This window comes from Dysidea avara, chromosome 3, assembly GCF_963678975.1.
Source record: "Dysidea avara chromosome 3, odDysAvar1.4, whole genome shotgun sequence".
In the NCBI taxonomy this organism is placed as follows: Eukaryota; Metazoa; Porifera; class Demospongiae; order Dictyoceratida; family Dysideidae; genus Dysidea; species Dysidea avara.
In genome coordinates, this window is record NC_089274.1 from 19230499 (window position 1) to 19252829 (window position 22331).

Genomic DNA, 22331 nt, shown 5'->3' on the forward strand with positions numbered 1-22331 from the left:
CTCATAGCACTATTGAGAATCCTCCACAGTTGTTGAGTATGAAAACTAACATCTGCAGCAGCACTATCCCAAACAATAGAAAAGTAATTTGGAAGAAAGGAATACAACCAGCAGCAATGAAAGGAGCAACAGCAATCCTCAAAAACACAGCAATATATGCTGGGAGCAGCTGCATGACTGAAGTAACTAACAGGAACAGTCCAGTAATACAAAAAGCGTCAGTAGCAAGTATATATGGGTAGGTAAAAGCAGTGGACCAGGGGACCAAGGACCCGGGGACCCACAGAAATCCAACACTGCTTGGAACTTTTTATACTTCACAGTATTTTATACTTGTACTAGGTACGTCTGCAAGTAGTCTTGAATTGCCAATCCACTTTTTCCCCCTCGTGGCGTCTCGCACGATGTTTACATCAACTAGAAATTATAAGCGCCTCTGAAAGTGTCTGAAGCTGACTGCATTAATTACAGGTCACTCGCTATTTTCCCAGAGTATTTGTTTGCACAATGTCTCTAAACTTTAGTAGCTAGGTGACATAACAGACTAGCATGCTCATTGTGCAGCAGGCGAACAATTACCAGCTAAGCCAAGCTAAGCAAGTTTCAGCAGCTCTTCATATGTCATGATGCATTTGCACAATGTTCCTAAACTACTCTAGTAGCTAGGCAGCATAATAGACTAGTATGCTTAATGTGCAGCAGGCAGTGGCCTATAAATGCTGTCAGCTTCAGACACTTTTTAGAGGCACTTATAATTTCTAATTGGTGTAAACATTGTGCGAGACACCACGAAGGGAGAAAAAGTGGATTGGCCATGCAAGACTACTTGCAAAGGTACCTAGTACAAGTATAGGATACTGTGAAGTGTATAAAATTCCAAGCAGAGTTGGATTTCTGTGGGTCCCCGGGTCCCCTGGTCCTTGGTCCCCGGGTCCACTGTTTTTACCTACCCAGTATATATATCTACAACACAAAGGTAGCAAGTAGCAACAGCACATTTAAACAAAAGCAGTGAACAGCAAACAGTAGGAAGTAGTTTAGCTATAGCAGAACTTCAATTATTGGAGATTGTCACTGGGCAAAGTCCCCGGGTCCACTGTTTTTACCTACCCAGTATATATATCTACAACACAACAGTAGCAAGTAGCAACAGCACATTTAAACAAAAGCAGTGAACAGCAAACAGTAGGAAGTAGTTTAGCTATAGCAGAACTTCAATTATTGGAGATTGTCTGCTAAGCGATTGATCAGGTGCAAGCCAGCTATGGTTTCACATCAGGCTCCAGTTATGCAACGGGATGCCTAGAGCGTCGAGATACATAACTTGGTCCCCGGGTCCACTGTTTTTACCTACCCAGTATATATATCTACAACACAACAGTAGCAAGTAGCAACAGCACATTTAAACAAAAGCAGTGAACAGCAAACAGTAGGAAGTAGTTTAGCTATAGCAGAACTTCAATTATTGGAGATTGTCTGCTAAGCGATTGATCAGGTGCAAGCCAGCTATGGTTTCACATCAGGCTCCAGTTATGCAACGGGATGCCTAGAGCGTCGAGATACATAACTGGGCAAAGTAATGTATCCTCCATATAGTGGGGGCTACATAACATAATCACTACCCACTGGTCCACAGCTTGACATCTGATTTTCCTGGGGGCATGCCTCAAGCCCGGCATCATGTCTGGTGTATACATCCAACTTCACTTTACATTACATAGTAACCCCTTCCCCCCATTCTTTGCTCTGTGGCTCCACCGCCCGACTAGGACTAGAAACCAGCTGGCAAAATGGTTACAGGACAACTTCTATATATAGTTTAGTAGCTACCTTGGCTCCGTGTAAAGCGATAGTACTAGCAATGATTGACCGTTCCTCGTTCTGCTGAAGGTTTCCGCCGTTGATCCAACCAACTGTAGATCGGCCATCATCGAACACTTCCCCAAGTAGCGAGTCGACATTTTCTATTCTCACCGCCATATTACAATTACCCAGCAGGTACAAAACTATCCAGAAGTTGATAGCCGTCACAGTCAGCAGACTGCATTAACTATATATTCGTAATTTCTCGTTTTCTAGTTTTATTCCGCACTCCCTAACATTAAAACAACAACAAAAACCGGTACACTGAGTATTCAAACCAAATTACATCACAAAAAAAAAAAAAAAAAAAAATTATAGTTGTGTATTTAATTATAAAAATAAGAGTTCTTCTCGAGCTTTAGCGTAGTCCTCTTCACTAGTATTTGCTCGAGGTCTGGGTGGTGTAGGCGATGCTTCTTCACGAGGCCGGGTAGCAATTCGGTTCTGATCTAAGTCTGTCTCCAGTGTCGCTGCCAAACCAGAATCATTGGAAGAATCAGATGCAGGATCATGAAGGGTTGTGTCACGACTGAACTCTTCTCCAGGTGGTGCTTTAACGGATACCTTAGTGTCTGGAGGAACAGGGGGCCCATCAGAACCACTGAAATATCGCTGACGGCTGCAAAACAAAAGGGTAATTACACTACCAGTATTTTTACTACATAGCAAGGGCTTAAAATTTGTTTATTCCCTTAGGTCTACAGTTTCTGTGCTACAGTCCCACCCAACAATTTGCAGCATGATAAAACTAACACTTTACTGACTACTAAGCTTACATTTTGTCGAACAACTTGAATCGCTGGCATATCTTGTACACAAAGAAGCAAGCAGCATAAGCAAATGGCAACATCACTAGGAAGAGGCTGAACCCTCTTGGCACTTGATTCCCAGTTGGATCAAGGAAAGCGCCAGTCACAAGCAACAGGTTCAACAACACAGCAGCCTCAATAGCATTAACGTGCTTCTCCTTGTATGGTTTAGTGAAACAGTGTACTCCAAGTACCACAAGAGCTGCGAGGCTCATAAAGAACTGGAAGAAAACAGCACAACAATTAAGTGTAGTAGTGTTTTGTGTTGTTACTCACCAAGATAAGTGATGGCCGGGCTAACACCAAGAAGAATGAGATGAACACAAACGGTAACCTTCTCCCTAGATCCCACCCTCCATACCAATAGTGCTGAGTATTCAGCCCAACAGTCAACACATCAGCAAAGTGTTGGAAACGCTACAAAAACAAAGTCAAGGAATTAATACATGATTGTGAGTGGATGAGCATGGGTACAACTAACTCTAACCCTTCCAAGTCTCTGTCTCATAGAATGGTCCTAGCTATGGCATTTGTTTATTTGCTAAAAGTATACACATGTCAATATATATACATTGTCACAAGACAGCAAGTGGTACCACTTGTTTGTGTGGGGTGCTTTTAGAAGCCACACACAAAGAAGACAACCCACTACCTAACATGGTACTAGCTAGTTATGCCATACCACATTTGTGTGGTCAATGAATAATGGAGTGTGATCGTCTCATAACACTCTTTAGCTGAGCGTGTACACCATAGTTCACTGCAAGTAAATAGCTTTAGTTTACTACTCTTTGCCAAAAACACATGCATTCGCATGATGCTTGTAAAATGGGAATAACACAGTTCAGAGAACAACAAGATGAATGTGTAACCCTGGGCACAATTTGTGACATATGTGTGGCACTCACAGCTAAGTTATTGTGTATGAAACTATGCACAACGACTTAGTAATAAACACTCTGTACATCTCTACTAGCATAAAGCAACAGCACCTACATAAAAAACACTTTGCCAACACAAAGACTCACCCTGGGTCTTCTTGCACAAATGTAGCCAATAGCAAAAGGTGCAGGAAACACAAAGAATACAACCAGTAGCATTCCAATGACATAGAACGGCATATAATCTCCATCAGTACATTTCTTGGCACCATCATACTGGAATACCTGTACACAACAGACACAATAACACTCAGACACAAGTATGTGTCAGACTGAGCAAAAAACAACCATTTTCACAAAATTTTATTTTTCTATAAAAACGTAGTGAAATAAACTATAAATACTCCATCAAAAAAATTATGCACCTTTTAACCACTTTGGTATGCACTGAAATTTAATAAAAATTTAGATTCGCCTATTCATGGAGGATAAGAAAATTTTTGTTTCATGTTCGTACAGCAGCCACTATTTTATGGAGCAGTAGAAATAAAGTTACCATTGCCATTTCTTTGTTGAAAAGCAATAGATTTGCCAGTTCACGGTGAACAGATTAACCCGTCTTCATAGCTTGTTTTAGTAGTGAGTTATGATCGATTAAATAAGTGTATTTGCCATATTGTTGCTGTACAAATCGAATTTATTGCCATTCCAACTAACTGTCTAGCACTACAACTCCAAGACTATACATCATAAAAGGCTGAAACTTTGGCTGCCCTCAATCCTTGTTACTATAGATAACAGAGAAGCAATAAAATGGAATTCAAGGAATGTGCAAAAATGGCCAGTTTCTGCTCAGCCAGTCACACTTATTAACAACACTCATAAAATTCTACAGTGTCTAAAACAAAAAGAGAGAATAGAGGGAGGGAGTGAGGAGGTGACCACTTACAAATCCACCAGCATCCACACAGCTAATCATCACAAAACTGGTGTCGGCAATGTACTTGTATATGAACAATCCCATGAAGCCGATCCCACGCAGTGCAGAGTGCTCTCCAAGTGGACGTAGCCAACGAGCCCTGCAAGTATCACAATGATATTAACACAGCAGTTGTAGTCAGTAGAGTAAAATGTATTTATACAACAAGTACAAGGATTACAAATTTTGGAAGTTTATTTAGGGATCATAGAAATAAAAAGTAGTGAAGGGAGCTTGCCTACACCTGCGGATGTACTAGTGGACATAATTAGGGATTAAATGTCCACCAGTATATGTATATCTGCAGGTGACCTTACTTGCTTCACTACTTTTATGGCTATGATCAAAGCTTTAAATTTCTTGTACTTTTTTTTGGTAACATAATTATGACTGGTGAACCAGCACACACCACATCAAAAGAAAGAATGACATCATACTAAATGTTTTCATCTGAATGTGCTCCCAACTATAAAAGTGAAGTGGTCATTTTCAGCTATGTTCAGCTCGTTAAACAGCATTACAAATGTAGAACATTACAAGAAGCACCCCTGCAATCAATCCAGTTACTACGGAAAATGTGGACAATTACAATTACCAAGAGTTCATAATATTATGGGGGAAGGGGAGTATCCTACTTCATTATAACCTGTACAAATGCAAATCCCGAAGTTATGATGCAATACCTATAGTCACCTTTAATGCGTTAGTTGGTCAAGGCTTTTGCTCAGCCTATAGCTACAAAGGTTGTCCCCCCTATAATATTATGAACTCTTGCCATTACAAATGTAGAGAAGCCATCATGCAATGGCTACCATGAAGCGACACCTTCAGTGAGAAAAAGGAGAACAAAGGTAAGTCCATGATGCGTATATTGTATGGTACTGCAGTATGCCAATTTAAGGCACCTGTTGGGTTGAAGCAACATCAAACAGTGTAAAAATCAAGCCAATAGCTATCGAGTTGCGCTTTTCTAAAGGCATCAGTAAGTCAGATAGTCAGGCAGTTCCTCATAGCAACCTATTGGAAGCATTTTCGGGTCATACTGAAGGCACTTTCGGGCTTGGTTATACCCAACCAATACTGCCAAGGCGTCATTAAGGTATTGTGAGGCTGGTTCCTGGCCAATATTTTATTTGTGAGAACTATGATCCCTAATATACAGTTAAACCGTACTGTATGATGTCAGTGAAAGCTTAAATTCATAAACATATATAAGCACCTCTACGTATGTAAGGCTTAAATTCATAAACATATATAAGCACCTCTACGTATGTAAGGCTCCAACACTATAGCCTCATTAAGAGCCCACCTTAAGAACCACTTCACAGGGTGTTTATGATGAGGTACTTGACAGGCCACTAGGGATGAGTAATTATTTAATAGTCATAACTATCTTATTGGTAATAATCGACATCCTTTACTTTTCATTGACTAGTGATAATATCGAACTAATGGTCACTACAATGAGATGGTGTTATTAATAAGGTAAGTACACTGTAGCTATGCTTGGTCACCACAATACAGTAAGTCAAACTTGATTCTATAATACATAGAGAATAACTTTCATTACTATTACTCAACTTACAGCACTGTGTACACAACGACGACAGTTAGTGCAAGAAATGGCGGAATGTAGCCCAGCAGAGCAATATGGTTAGCTTCCAGTGAGTGGTTGAGACAGTAAGGAATGGGGACACTAAAGCCCAGCAAATTAACAATGATGTAGAATGGCTACAAGTGATAACATGCTAATGCAATAATACACAGAAACGCAAACAAAACAGAAAAAAACTACATAATCACATGCATACAAACACATTAACAGACCACATCAGCCACCCACGCACATGATTATGAAATGTGTGTTTCGCCTAATTTCTTGGCCCCAGATACATACAGAGTTAGCACAAACTTGTACTACTCAGGCTTCCTATAAAAAGTCTTCCTTCACAAAACGTGCTTGTACCGATATGTCATCATAATTCTGAGATGATTTAATAAAGGCACAGTCAGTTCAAGAGACACTTGTTATTGTCATCACTATTCCAGTAATCACAGGGAGTCAGAATATCTTGACATCAAAAACTCCATTAAAATACCCAGACCAGGTTGTTACTTGATCCTCTGGCAAATGTAGTATGACATGCAACAAATCATTTGTCATACCAACTGATATTTAGAACTTGTTGTGCATCCAACCCTAAACTTTAACTTTTCACCAACGAAGAGTTTTATTATAAGTGGTCACCCAATTCAGGGAGTAATCATTACAAAGTTACTGGTCAATTAGAGTATTTGTCTCAAATAGCGTTTATAATATTGGTGAGCACAGTTCTTCTTGCGATAGTTAAACAATATGTTCTACTCACATCAATACTGTTCCCTGGCTCCTGGATGGTAATGTATGGTCTGTAGACCAGTCCTATTACCTGAAGAGTGTGATAGTTAAGTAAACACTCTGTGTGTTATATGTGTGTTTGTGCTGTGTCTGTAGTGTATGTGTGTGCGTGTGTGTGTGTTGTATGTGTGTTATATGTGTGTTGTATGTGTGTGTGTGTGTGTGTGTGTGTGTGCGTGTGTGTGAGTGTGTGTGTGTGTTGTATGTGTGTTATATGTGTGTTGTATGTGTGTGTTGTATGTGCGTGCGTGCGTGCATGGGTGCATGTGTGTGTGTGTAGTGTGTGTGCAAGCGTTCATGTGTGTGGTGTGCATGTGTGTATAGTAGCCGCACACTTATCATCGGGGGTAAGGATGTAGATCAAAACAAACATAACCTCACCTGAGCATAGAAGATGAATCCCTTCAGTTCAATGGGCAGCTCAAAGTCAACCAACAGAATTAGAATGGATAACACAAGGACTGCAATACCTGATAGCACAACATATCACAACAACCATGCAACAATGAAGTTACAAAATCTAAATTACAGCAAGATTTCACACACAAAGTTATTCAAACCCCTGGAGACCACCTGATGTTCACATAACTGTAAAGTCCATATCTCTAGAAGCCAGAGTTGGGGTTGTTACCTTAAAAATGTAACTAGTTACATATTACTCGTTACTTTTACGCGATGTAGTACGCTACAGTTACATATTACTTACTGAAAAAAGTAACAAGTTACATATTACTCGATACTCTGAGGGCTGTAACTAGTAATATTATTACATAATATTATACATAATATTATTACATTTGTTCGTTACAAACTATAAAGTAAGTCCAACCTTCTAATTACAAGCTACCAGCCTATACAAGTACCACAAGCGAGACACATGTTTCTCTGGTGTAGTTCAGCCACATATACATACTTTGTTGTTGTATCCTGGCCTCAAGAGCACTCCCCATACACTATCATTCTTTATCCATGCCTATAACACTATCTCCAGTATTGTCTGGACCCAAAATGCAATCAATCACGCACCTGGATACAATGCGCCTTAAAAGGAAGTAACGCGTTACACTCGTTACAATTTTCGGATGTAATATCCGTTACATATTACTCACTACTTTGTCATGTAACGCGTTATATTACTCGTTACTGTAAAAGTAATATTATTACATAATATGCTACATTTGTAACGAATTACCCCCAACTCTGCTAGAAGCATGGTATTGATGCTGATATCTATTCCAATAAAAGAGTCATTCTAGCATTCTGGTAGAATGGAATTACAGATAACTGATTTTCCACTGTAAGCAAATTAGCTTTTAAGACAACCAAAATAACGTAGTAAATTTGATACCAATTTTAGTAACAGTTCATACATAGATTCTTTTATCAGAGCTTAACATGCATTGTTATCTAGACTGTCTGATAGAACCAGTCAGGTGCTTAAAACAGCAAATGAACTCACAGAGGAGGATAAAGAGGACTATTCCAGCAGCACATTCCTCCCTACAAGACTGTAGATCAAGTGTGACACCATATCCGCTAGAACATGTCCCACACAACCGACCTAATGTATGTACCAAATATGTAACCAATAATATACACATACACTGTAGACAGACAGACACACACACACACACACACACACACACACACACACACACACACACACACACACAGTAGACAGACCTTCTCTGCCTTCAATACATTGAGCATCCTCATCATCAAATTCATAACGACAACCAGGCAATCTCCCCTGCTGGGAACAGCTAACAAATGCTGACAGTACTTGATAAGATCGTAGCTCTCCACTTCCTTTGTGCATCTCTCCATAAACACCCTCCTGAAATACACCAACAAAGTTCTAATAACCTAATAGCATAACATGCCCTGTATTATGACTGTTTGACAGTCATCGGACACAGGCCCCACAATACAGTGGAAACTCCAAGCTACCTGTAACTGGAAGTGTTTGTGTGGAATAGGTCATCCTCAAAAATATGGCTGGCTAGTAAACTATGTGAGTGTGACTGTCATTCTGTATGTGTTGCATGACACGTTTTTTTTTTTTAAATTTTTAAATTCCCATGTATCCTCCCAAATCAGTACAGTCCTGGGGAGCAATTACAGCAACTATTTCCCCAGGATGCTTGCACCACTGCAATTTGTCCCCCCCCCCACACACACACACAGAGGCAATGCACAGCACCACAGTTTATCCTCCTTTTGCAGAAAGTGGTCCTATACTCAGCAAAAAATCTTTTTTTTTAAAAACTACCTTGTTAAATTGCATGAAGCAATGGAACACCTTGTCACTCAACTGGAGTCAATCAACTATTGACAGCACAAAAGTTATTGAACGACACTAACACAACTACTGGGAAGGATGCTCCAGGAGTTATCGGAAAACTGCTCTTCCTTAAAAAGCTATTACCGATGCTCAGGTCCTGTGACCTGTGGTAAGGAGTACAAGTCTTGGGTTTAGTATATCTAGGGTCTGAGGACTTGAGGACCTCCGGAAGCCTAGAAATGGATGGATCTGGTTGTGTTAAAACCTGTACTCAGTCTGTACTACAAATTTAATCATTATATTTCATATCTAACATGCCAAGTCCTTGCAAAATACTTGGTAAAGCATAGGTCACTTCCTTCTCTGTAAAGTAAAATACAGAAGATTACACATAAAGAGGTTGTATCCAAGTGAGGCAGGGCCAGAGGGTAGTGGTCCAGTAACACTTGAGGCGGGCACCTAAGCTAAGAAGGCTGAAAGTCTTTACTAACTTGGATAGAACCTTGACACTGAGCTGAATGCAAGAAAAAATCCCAGACCAGGCAGGGACTTTAAAAAATTGCACTGTAAGTACAAAAGTGCCTAACAAGCCAGGATACAGAATTTTCTGTATGTCCTAGCTTAGTAATGCAAATCTGAGATACTAGAAATTTCTTACGTTTTCATTATCACTGGATCAACTGTGTATGACATACATGTAAACAACATAGCATTCGCTGAGCTAGAGCACCACCATATACAGGAAAAGGGCAAATAGCCAGCTAAAGTGTATTTAGTCAAATAAACTTGATGAATTCAAACTTAATAAATATGAAAAATTACATGTTGTTTTATTTATTGCAGCTGTTTATTCATCTTGCGTGATCAATGTTTGTCTTGTGTGATGGATATTTGTGTGCCACACCCATTTTTAAACTATCGCAATTTAGCTTGCTACTATAGTTGAAGCCCTGAAACACCTTATAAAGTGATAGATAATGCATGAAAGACATCACTTTAGCCATTACTCGGCATTTACAGTATCTATGCATGATTGTAGTATAGTGGACACGCCCTTTTGCAATCGACTGATTGCATCATTCAGAACTGCTGCTGTGAATTTTCCAGATGCTTGCAAACTCAGTCTCACATGGCCAAACTTATTTTTTCCTTTTTGAGTGATGGTCGGTTGAAAAAAAAAAAAAGGCCAGCCATAGTTTAAAAAAGTGGTTTGGCCACATAAGACCGCTTATTAGAAAGTTAAAAACTGATACAAGAAAAGCTGTAGCTAACACCAAACCTTTGAATGTTCAAACATTCTATCAGCAAACATTCAAAGATAAATTTCAAGCTTCGTTCCCCCCAACATTCTCAAGGTCCCACAAGACCACACCTGCTATGTGATACAGTGACAGTTGGGCAGGTGGGTAGTCTAGTGGGTGAAGACACAGACAGACAGATACCATATAGTGGGAAATTTTCGAGGGATGAAACTTCCGCAAAATGGTGTAAAATCCAATTTTCGCATTTTTAATTCACGAAAGTCTAGAAAACAGATTTGGTAAGGTAATAGCTATGTGTATAAACATGAAACATTTCACCATTATACTATCATGAAGCTATCATCACTCGCAAAATCTGCGAAAGTTTTGTCCCTCGAAAATTTCCAGCTATATGGTACACACACAATTTCAAAATCAATTTCAGACAATGTCTGGGTAACACAACACACACACACAACTCACTCTAAGATAGAGATATCGACGACTATCATCACAACGAACTATGTCAGAATGTCCACCAGTGTTGCAGATACAAAGTGCATTGTCGCTAGTATTGTTAGGTTTATAACCAGGCAAACAGCCTCTGACATGTAGTGTGACAGTGTTGATTTCACCCTAACATGGATGAGAAACTTTCAAATGTACACAGCACCAAATTCACTTACAAGTGTCCTTAGTAGTGAGAAGGTTAGATTAACAGTGATGTTGTTATGGTAAGCGAGTTCACACCCGTTGCACAACTCAGAAGTAGATGGGACCTCATAGTTATAGTTATCGACGTTAGCTGACAGAGCTCCGAGATTCTGCAGTGAAACACATTCCAATATTAATAATTTGCTTTAGCATCCATACTGGATTATAGTAATGGTTTCAAACTTCAAGTCCAGCACTAGGCCATTTTTTTCTGGTTTTCTGACCTTTTCAGTACCAATTTTACTAATTTTACTTCTTCAACGAAGAACAATAGCCTACTAAAAATCTTCCATTGCTTGTAAATTACGTCCAGTATTTCCCCAGAAGAATTATGTGACTGGAATTGTGAAATTCTGACATTTTTTGAATTCTTTATTGTTAGTCATTTACAACCTACTTAGCCCAACTCTGGTAAAGTTTCAGAATGCCAATAACTTTTGGAGTTACAACTCTACAAAGTAGCAACAACAGGAAGTTCATTTTGTATAGCAAATATATATATTTAAAAGTTACAGATGTTTGCTAAGCTAAAATGTTGTAACATACGTGATGTACAGGGTTGAAACTTGTAACATTGTGTTTGCCATAAATAGGAGAATCCATTGCTGGGTAAATTTGTCCTTGTATCACCTTTCTTCACTTCACACACAGACAAAATCAGTGAAGATCAATTGCATACTATATAGCTTCAATGTGACATAAACAAACAGCCACAACATTGCAACAAAACAAAGACTCTTGAATAGGCGAATAAGATGAAGAACAAAGCGTTTATTTAATAAATATGCAAGTACTTTATCAATGTTTCATACTGTACAATTTAGGCTTGCACCACTATCTCAGGTATTTGCAGATCCGGTCACATATGATAGAATATGTAATATTGAAAAGTGCCCTTAATGCAAGATTAAAAAGTCCTAACAATAAAAAAACCGTAATTGTGAACTCTTGATTATGTCCTATGTCATATTGGAGGTTGTCCTGATTTCCTGTGCATGGTTCCCTTTTTATGTGGCACCAAAGTACACAGAACTGATCATTCAGGCCAAATACAACTTACAGACTATAGTAGGTGCTTACCGCATCTTCTCCTGGAGCCTCCAGAGACCAAACAGCCTCTCTGCTATTGTTCAGCTGATCAAGAGCTAACAAACTGATTGATACAGTTTCCCCTGGTTGAACACGTGGCTCATTGAGCTACACAATACCACCATTAACATTGAGACCTTATTCACACAGTATGAGCCTTACGTTATTGAGAGTGATATTAATGCGAGAAGGAGATGTTGCCAGCTGTTGGTTCTCTGGTTTCGAGTTTATACCCTCCAGCATCAGAGTGTTGTTTCTGCATAAAAAGATACAATACACAGTCTTGGACTTTGCCTTTGAACCGTACACTTGCATAGGAAATATATCTTTACATATAAGCTCATGGTACTGACCACTAATCTACTACCTTTCCCACTACACTCTATACACAGAACTGAGACCATACATTAACACATAAAATACAGCTTACAGTATATGCATACACATTATACAATATTGTGTGAACACGAGGTACATACGTAAAGTTAAAGGGTGAGTGGATGCCATCTGGTGGATTAAAAATAAGGGAAGTGTCGTTTGTGAAATTGTTGCCCAACCAACTGCAACGTCGTAGATCAGATGCATAAATTGCAGCTCCACTCAGTCGAGCCGTGTTTCCTATAAAACTGACTGACACACCCTGCAAAAGGATATCATTAAGCACTATCAAACAAAATGGCAAGTATACTTACCGCCCAATCCTGTGGGGGGAGGTCTGCGCCACTAAGTTCGTTAACAAACTGCATGAAACACAGTCGGTTGAAAATGTCAATGACAAAACGAATTGGAGGAAAGTCGACATAGATCGCTCCACCTGACTCACTGGCAGAGTTGCAGATAAATGATATATTGGTGTTCTCATAAAGATTGAGCTAAAAACAGTAACACATATATATTGATTAAGAGAGAAGGAGGTTTACACTATAATCAAACACGCATGCACGCACACACACTCTAGACACACATACCAAACAACGATCATCCATAGCAATTCCACCACCAAAAACAGCCGAATTGTTCATGAAAAGCATTTCACCATGAGCATCCATTTTCGTGTTGAGCAGCGTAATACCACCACCAACATTACCAACAAAACGATTAGTCCCATTAAAAGTGACTGGAAATCTGAATGCTGCCAGTGCACTAGTATCACCATCACTTTGACTGTCATCATCCATGGAGGAGTAGTTGTCATCAAAAACACTACAACAGATGCACAACATGCCATTGGTTAGGGTGAGCAGACATGCATGCTATGTATGTATGCACAAGTGTAAGTGCACACTTCATGTACATGCGCACACTTCAGGGATAGGGGCCACTGCACTCCCCCGGTTTATACCTAAAGCCTTAATACACAATCAACAATCAATTACGTATCAAGACTTTACTAGATATAAACCTAGGGGTATATTTTATAAACCAAATCTGTTGATTTACTCTAAACAAAATCATGATAAACTGTGAATTGTTGTATGCTGTAAAATTTAAAAAGAAATGCTACAAGGCTTTCTATTCCAAATGTCTAGAATGTCGTCTAAATCCCTATCTTCAAGGTTTTCAGGTGATTCAATAGCAAGTTTAATAGACTGACTTCATTTAGTGAATTCCAGAGTTGTGCTTTGATGAGCTACACCCTGGAGAAGCACCGTTCGACAGAGGCGGTAGAGACTGGAATTGTCACACAAATAGAAGCTAATTTATGCAGATTCAGGATCAAATGGTCAATAATTATATTGTGGCATCACAGTAAAATTTTTGCCAAAATCATGTATCTACATGCCTAATTTTTCAAAAATTTCTAGGGGAGGTGGGGATGCATGCCCCCAGAAAACTCATGCTTTGTATTTCAGAGTCTGCAGCGATCCTCTCTCATAACCCTATATACCACTTTAGCATGGGCGTTCAAAGACGTTGCTCGGTGTTTAGCTCGCATATTGCCCAGGCAATACCAAGATATTGCCCAGGAAATATCATGGGAAAGTGGTTGGCCAATGACTTTGATCCCCAGCCAGTTCAAAGAAACAATGCGCTTTGACTTGTAGTGGCTGCTAAGCTGAGTATATTTGCTAAGATAGAGTAGTTGGTTGTTACTAAAGGAAAATGAAGGCACAAAATAATTGTTTGGGTGATCGTGGATGCGTATTTCTACCCACCGCATATCAGCCTTTGAACAGATCACCGAACAGCAAAGCTGTTACTACTACGTTGAAATAGGTTAGTAACTTACAGTTCTAAGTACTTAACTCAATATAATAACTTACTGTCCCAATAGCGAAGTTAGTTGGCTTAAGCAATATAAACTCCATCCCACAATCGCAAGTTTTCTAATATTGCGTGTTGAAGCATAGTAACATATTAATGACATTTTAACGTATGGATAATGTTCCGATGGCTATTAGCCCACACTATTAAAACCACAATCGATCTTCAGATGCTACTGTATAAAACAAACAGGATGAGTTCTCAGTAGTTCTTTCACCTATTAGGTGAGTGCGCCCCAAGTGATATACAGTATATCACTTATACCATGGCTGCTTGTTATTTGCTGATATTAAACACCCGCAGCCCTTGGGCTGTGCCCTCAGGCTTTGGATGTATATATCAGCAAATCCCTCGCAGCTGTGGTATAACTATTAAATAAACCACCAAATGCCTTCCTATATTCCAAATAGCTTACTCCCCCCCCCCCCTCTGGCTTAACTGGTACACTTCATGAATGTACTATTACATACGTGTACACAGTAGCTTACCAGTTAGTAAAATCCACAGGGTACCCAACCTGGTCAACATGAACCAAAGAGAACAAGCCTACAGCAGTTCCTTCATTAAACGCACTGTTGTTGATGAAGCGGCAGTTGCTGAAGGAGATACTGTCTTGCTGTGTAGCACTGTCCTCATCACTATCATACAAAACTGCACTGAATGCACCACCTGCGTTAGCTGAATTATCAGTAAAGTTACAGTCACTAACAACAATTCTTGTGAAATACGAAATACTAAAAGAATTTATGCTAACTGCACCGCCAGAAGCCTCTTCAACCACATTATTAGAGAAATCAAGGTTAGACAGCCTGACAGTATTGTTGATTGCCTTCTCAGAGAAAGAGAAATATATCGCACCTCCATCCACTTGGGCACGGTTATTATGGAATACTGTATTTGTGATAGTAATTTTAGAATTACTGGAGCCAGCTAGACGAATGATAATACCTCCACCATGGCCATTGGTTTTCAGCAGCACGGGCCTGGAGTTATTAACATCATTGACATTAGCAGAATTGTTGTCAAAGGTACAATTTCTAATGATCAATTCAGCTGTGAAATCAGAGTAATATGTTATGCCGCCCCCGCTGATAATGGCTCGATAAAGTTCAGTGATATTTGTACTGTTAGTATCAGGCTCAGCAGGCAACAAGTTGTGATTATCAATAAACATTGTGTCTTCTACAACTATTCCAGTACTAAACCGTAGCTGTAATGGTGATCCAACATTGTCCCTATATAATACACACCAAAATTAATGAAATGCCCATATCCAGAATCTTACTTACCTAAATATACAATTTCGTATTGTGAGATTAGTTGTTGTTCGCACAAACACATTAGAAGCATTGTAACCACACCTTTCAAATACAATTCCTTCAAACGTGATATCCCTGGACTGCTGAATATACACGTTGCCAAACATAGCATCTCTAATGGAGCAGTCGAAACATTCACAGCGAATTGTAGCATTACCAGGGCTTACAGCCCGTATGGTGATGTTTGAAACATTACAAAGCACCAACCCGAACCCTTGCATCGTATATACGCCATCTTCTACCATAACAGTAGAATCAATTACTTCTTCTGGAGGAGGCGCGCATTGAGTGTAGTTTCTTCTGCTCTCGTAGTCTTCAAACACAGCGTAATGAAGGGTTTGACAAGGCATCTCCTCGGTACAGTTTCCATCGTCACTGCCGTTTGGACTAACATACCGCATGTGTAAGTCACTTTGAGCCTTCACTTTCCAACTCAGCCCAAAGAATAAAACTACGAAAATCAATAACACCTTTACTTCCATCGCTAGAACCAAAACTGTGATTGGATTTCCTTCAAGATTTCTTCGCTTCCGAGCAAATCATTTTTCAGTCGATCTCCGTCATAAACTTTTAAAATCCACGAGGGTCGACTTCAAAAGTGTGGGCGTGGTTTGTATCTGCAATGGGGAATTCGGAGGACGTTGATGTTATTTCCATATCTCTGGTAGCAAGAATAATCGGTGAGTGGCTTTAGTACAATACTGATAGCTTATAAATTTACTGACAGTTCTACTTCTATCAACTCAATTAATATACTGCGAATTAACGATCAGCACTTGTGACCTACAAATACGCGTAGATGAGAATACGATCACCTGTATCTCAACAGGACCTAACATCTCTTGTCCTAATCTAGACAGTGCATTCAACCACACAGCAGAGTACAGTGGTACCATAGCGAATTGTGTTCATATAAACTTATCATCATCATCTGTTAACTACCATGTCATTAACCTGCCTCTAGCCTTAAATGTTAGCCTAGTGTTAACCGGAGCTGGCTCCACAGTTAAATGTGACTATGAAAGTAATGTGGATCCTGTGTTTGAGCCAAGCCAACTGCGATACACTTTGTTCTTTAGTGAAGTACCTTATGTGGTGTTTGATGGGGTACATTTTGAAAGTTGTCCTGAACCGTTTCGTATGGAGGCTGTAGGAAATGTGACCATCAGTGATAGTTATTTTACAAAGTTTTCAGAAGCAGTGTTTGACCTCCACAACTGTTTACACATCACAATTGCTAATAGCACATTTATTGATAATTATGGAAGTGGTGCATTACTACTGCCATTCAGAGGCAACACTGGCGCAGTATCAATAGGTTACAATAATTATAATATCACTAATACTGCAGTAGTGTTAATCACTGACAGCTCATTCATTGCAAACCAAGCAAGAGTTAAGACAGAAACATTTCAGGACTCGACTGGAGCATTTCTAGATGGTAGGTTTACCGGTAGAGGAGGTGGTTTGGCTATTCTAATGAACCCATCATCTGGCAACTTGTCTATCAATGTTAGGAGATGCAATTTCTCTGACAATTATGCTGTATCATTTGGTGGAGCACTATATATGATATTGAGTGCTAATCAACAATACTATGAAGTGACAATTGAGGATTCTCTATTTATTAACAACAGAGTAGACAATGGAGGAGGGGGTATTCAACTGTCATACACTTCTGCACAAGGGCTTCCTGGATACCCTGTAACTGCTACAATACGAAATTGTAGTTTTATTGGTAACAGAGCTATTATTGGATCTGGTTCATTTTTCTTTATTTTGTCTCCGCAAAAGTATAGTATCGCTATATTTGAGAATTGTTATTATTACCAAAATGAAGCTGTCGAGACAGGAGGTGCTATCCTGGTATCTCAGTTTGCTTTCTTTGAATTTCAAGAAATACTTACAAGTCATCGCGTAATCAACTGGTAAGTGGGGTTGACAACTACAGATATTGGTTGTGTCATGTGTACCCATTTCTGTTGACCTGGGGGTACTAGGCTAAGGTGGTTGGCAGATTTGCTGTATATAGCCAGCGGTGGTGGTAAACCTTGATACCAACTGAAATAGATTTAGGATAATTTAAAGGAATTTTATTTAGCAATTCAGTATTTTTCAACTTATGTACCTTGTAGTAGGGCTTGTAATCCTGTTTCTATTAAACAAATAGTAGAGTATGTCTACTAAATGTTAAAAACATAGTAAATTTATATAGTTATGGAAATTCGTTCGTATGGTTGTATAAGACTTGGAACCATTGATTTACTTTCTGTTAGTTTCTTTATTGAGAACATCTCACCAGACGGAGTGGTGGCATTTGTGTATGGTTCAATGGAGTTAACAGGCGTCAACACTTTCCAGCATAATTATGGACTATCATTACGGGCAAGTTACTCCAGACATTGTAAAGATTATACAGTTATCGCATCTATTTACAGGTGGTAGGGACATTGGTCAACGTTTATGACACTGTGATATTTGAAGATAACAATAGCCAATCTTCTCAGTTTGGTGGTGCATTGAATGTTGAATCATTTGGTCAAGTGAGAGTATTTCCTCAAACCAACATGATTTTCAACAGAAATATCGGAAGGTTTGCATTCATTTTAAAAATAGCAATATAATTTGTTGTTACTCTTTAGTATAGGGACTGCCATTGCAGTTCAGACTCAAACGACAAGTGATGTCTATAGCCGCCTCATTCACAATTCTCAATGCTTTCTGTTGTATTTAGATAAGGAAACTCCTTTTGTAGACCTTAACAATGTGAGTGATGATGCCATAAAGTGCTGTTGTAATCATTAGTACGTTACAAGGATACCTTCAGTTTTACATTTGTCGACAATCAAGCACTCACAGCCCCAACCCTGTATTTGTTTACTACTATACAATGCTCATGGATTGGGAATGAACCTCCGTATTTTACCAGTAATTCTGTGTTGGATTGGGATTTCATCAATACAAAGTAAGAAAAGTTTGTTCTATCACTTTTTATTTACTGTTGTCACCATAATAGCAATGACTCTGACATACAAACTACTGCACAATGGCTAATACTGCCAAACAATGTAAGTGATTTTTTTGTCTTTGTAATAAAAATGTACACACGTCACTAAGGTCACTGGATGGCCAGGTCAAGTGATATCAACAGATATAAGAGTGTTGGACGAACTGAACTTCAACACATATGGAACAATTGAGCTGCTGCCAAGCAATATGGTGAGCAAGGTGGTATTATCCACTATGTATACATCTAGTATGTGTATACACAGGAGGGTGAGGTGATCATTGACCAAAACATACAAGTGATCTCAAATAGTGACGCTAATGGTGGTAGACTGTTGAGAGTTGACTATGCGCTTGATGGCAATATTGCAGCAAGACTAAAGAGCAACCACAGTTTGATGCTTACTGTAGAAATTACTCTACGTGAGATATTCTCTTCGGTAGGTGTATTTATATTAAACCCTATTAGTGTGGTAATATTTTAACAGGCTCAAGGTACTATGTTCCTGACCATTGTTCCATGCATCGCTGGCTACAAGCTTGTCAACAACAATGGAATCTTCACTTGTCAGTGTAACCTGGATGCTGACTACATTGTACAGTGTGAGAGTGATCAAGTCACCATTTTACTAGAAGTAAACAGTTCAGCAAGTGAATTTTTAGATTATTTCCTTTGTCTTCTTGTTACATCCCAGGATGGATTTTGGGCTGTTAGTGACCGGAGTGATACTGATAACAACCTGAAGGTGTATCCATGCCCTCCTGGATATTGCCGGTGTAGTCAGCTAACAAGTTTTGGAAATGATGAGTGTCATTTTGTGTTCAACACTTCTTACCCCAACAAACAGTGTGACTGTAGCAGAGAAGGTATGCATTAACGCTGCTAAACAAAATATATTTTGCAACATGACAATAGTGTGTAAGAATCAGAGTTTTTGTACAGGTTCAATGATGGAAATATTTGGGGCAAATTTCCCCTCCTTCTTTCCATGTTCAAGTTACAGAATTTGTAGGATAGTGCTATGTATGCATGTTAATGTACACTCAAAGCAAAAGAAAGCTACATTTATGCTATATCTAGCAGATACATAGGGGGCATAGAAAACCTTCCAACAGTCCTTTTTGACTTAACCAGATAGCTACAAAAGGAACAGTTGAGATAGAGTAGTCAATGACTCTAACAGTACAGTCATTGGAATGCCATGTATTTACTCAACAACAAGATCTTTACAATCTGGCTTTTCTGTGACAACCTTAATCTTGGCCTAGGTGTGCCACTCCCTTTGCCAGCTTCTTAATCCATCCCTGAGATTAACCATATATAGAAAAACTTTACATGGTATCCACACAGGTTATTTGTGTGGCAGCTGTAGAGATGGTAAAGGAGTAAGTGCATTATTTAATGAATGTGTTGACTGCAGTGATGGCTTTGGAGCTCTGATTGCTGTATTGAGTAAGTCGTGGTTATATTTAATCTTTGCAAATTATATGTGTGCCTACATATTTCAGTAATTGTTGATGCAATAATTATTATTGGCATACTAATTAAAAGTATTCAATTACCAAATTGGCTACTTCCAGCAATCTTCAATATACAGGTATACACACATATCCCCTGTTGGTCAATATTGATACATGTACACTTACAATAGATGGTGGCTTACGTTGGTGAGTATTACCCTGTGACCTATCAGCAAACTGGAAGATATGTAAGCTGGTGTTAATGCTGTATTCATTTTCATTTCTACTTTATTTGTAGATATCTTATATTGGTAGCACCATTAGTCTCTACTTCCCATACGACTTTTGTCTATACTCTGGAACAACTGCACTTGCCTCGTACTCTCTGAGATATATTCCATTCTGTTTATCACTGATACTCTCCTCTGGATTTTTTGTATACTTGTAAGTGTACCTTGACTTGTGGTGTATTCTTAACAAAATACTAATCTGTTTCTCTATTAATAGCTATATGTGTTGAAAATACATTTTGTATCATTTTTAGTTACAAGATACAACGAAAACACGGAGTTAGAACTAAAGGCATTTGGACACTAATACTACTACTGTATAGTCACGTCATGTACACATCACTCAGCATACTACACTGTCCTTCAATAAATGACTCCAATTCGCCGGTGAGTTGATAGTTGCAAATGACTTTGTTCACTGCTTTTATCCAGCGTTGGTTCTACAATGGCACTGTTGAGTGCTTTTATGATGGTGGCCATACTGTGTTAGGACTTTGGGCCATTGCAGTGTTAATCTTTTGCCTTGTAATACTGGTGTTTTCTGGCCTTGTGTCCAAACAAATGTTACAGGTAAGTGTACACAAATTTAATTGCAGGCATTGAGGTAGTTATTGCAGAGGCCTCATTGGCTGGGTTACTTTAGGTCTCCCATGTGTCATCCTTACAAAATACAATGGTGGTGTGCGGTGGATTTGGGAAGAAGGGTACTACTGTTACTTTTCATCACCGCTCTTCCTACGAACACGGTAAACACTTGGTTTAAGCTATTACCATGTGTCTATTTCAATCCACCCCCTTCCCCACAGTCTCCATTGATTTTAATACTGATGATGATTTTTACACTTTATGCGTATTTGATGCCCTACAAGGAAATGCTGGTTAACTTAATAGAACTAGCTTTTCAGCTCTTGTTTCTCCTATTTCTACTGTTGAGGTCCACCTCAGTCATTGTTGATAGCTACCAGAAGTTCTCAACATCACTAACAGAACAATGTTCAGATGATTCAAGAGAAATAACTGATTTGACGTGGGTGCTGTTTCCTTTTGCCTGGCTACCTGTGATTGCGTGCTTAGTAATAGCATGTTACTTCTTATTACATTGGTTGTCACAGTGAGTTAATACAATTTAGTTGTACTTACAACATTTCCATTTGTGTATGTGTTTATAGAAGAGAGCGTGTTAAGAAATGGTATCCACATTGGCAAAAGGATTCTGTAATGGTTGAAGAAAAGATAGTCCAGCATTTTGAAACAAATTACACTGAATTCAATCCTAATTCTGCAGCTAACTCATTTGAACTGGTGAATGTGACAGAAAGTGACAGAAATTGACAATTAATTTTGTGTGTATTGTGTTATTATTGACACTCATCCAGAAAATGTAGCAAATCTTTTTTGCGCGACAGTCTACCTCCACTTATACAATATAATATTATTGTTAGTCGTTTAGGATGAGGTGATTGTTCTATTAGAGTATTTCAAGCTATCATCATGCACTTCCAGTTACTGCTAGCAACAAGAACGGATCAGGGTCACACAAGTGCAGCAAGCCAGTACTAGGTTCTTGCTTATAGACCATGGTTCCACGGTAACACTAGTTCCTTATGACGATATATCTATGAGATAATAAGTGAATCGCCTCAGGTGATCCATTACTTCTACTCCCGATTTGCTCAACTGAAGAAAGTGAGTCAGTTGACACTCACTAATATCATTGCTGTTGCCACACACT

The 22331-nt window shown here is 39.0% G+C and overlaps 3 protein-coding genes across 5 annotated transcripts in view; 1 reads left to right on the top strand and 2 right to left on the bottom strand.

Annotated features, from left to right (window-relative positions):
• Window positions 1-2089, bottom strand: part of LOC136249940 (transient receptor potential cation channel subfamily A member 1-like) — a 34596-nt gene extending 32507 nt beyond the window's left edge. Inside the window, exon 1 of one of the 2 annotated variants that reach the window (XR_010698384.1) lies at window positions 1831-2089. Coding sequence is in view for 1 of the 2 variants with exons in the window: in XM_066042078.1 (XP_065898150.1) it covers window positions 1831-1980 (150 nt within the window). In the remaining variant the exon portion in view is untranslated. The remainder of the gene's footprint in view (window positions 1-1830) is intronic. The other variant, XM_066042078.1, reaches the window with a different exon arrangement.
• LOC136249939 (uncharacterized) lies at window positions 2072-16408 on the bottom strand. Its single transcript, XM_066042077.1, has 19 exons — window positions 15813-16408; window positions 15012-15758; window positions 13227-13461; window positions 12951-13130; window positions 12738-12898; window positions 12421-12514; window positions 12250-12366; window positions 11142-11279; window positions 10939-11091; window positions 8614-8767; window positions 8390-8491; window positions 7312-7400; window positions 6902-6961; window positions 6118-6263; window positions 4503-4632; window positions 3701-3838; window positions 2949-3089; window positions 2640-2893; window positions 2072-2482 (listed from the first exon to the last, which is right to left on the bottom strand). Exons 1-19 carry the CDS (start codon window positions 16322-16324, stop codon window positions 2194-2196), a joined length of 3840 nt encoding a protein of 1279 aa, XP_065898149.1. The 5' UTR covers window positions 16325-16408; the 3' UTR covers window positions 2072-2193.
• A 22-nt stretch (window positions 16409-16430) lies between these two features.
• Window positions 16431-21979, top strand: LOC136249955 (uncharacterized). Of its 2 annotated transcripts, XM_066042088.1 has the most exons (20): window positions 16431-16522; window positions 16570-17770; window positions 18119-18227; window positions 18281-18435; window positions 18485-18608; window positions 18659-18807; window positions 18859-18910; window positions 18960-19061; window positions 19115-19288; window positions 19337-19483; window positions 19544-19715; window positions 20200-20301; window positions 20358-20446; window positions 20501-20557; window positions 20608-20753; window positions 20854-20986; window positions 21032-21169; window positions 21217-21345; window positions 21406-21710; window positions 21769-21979. In XM_066042088.1, the coding sequence occupies exons 1-20, from the start codon at window positions 16465-16467 to the stop codon at window positions 21929-21931; spliced, it is 3705 nt and encodes a 1234-aa protein (XP_065898160.1). In that variant the 5' UTR covers window positions 16431-16464; the 3' UTR covers window positions 21932-21979. The 2 variants fall into 2 exon arrangements, with proteins under 2 accessions (XP_065898160.1, XP_065898161.1); XM_066042089.1 differs by lacking the exon at window positions 21769-21979 and having other exon boundaries at window positions 21243-21345; window positions 21406-21634.
• The last annotated feature ends 352 nt before the right edge of the window (window positions 21980-22331 follow it).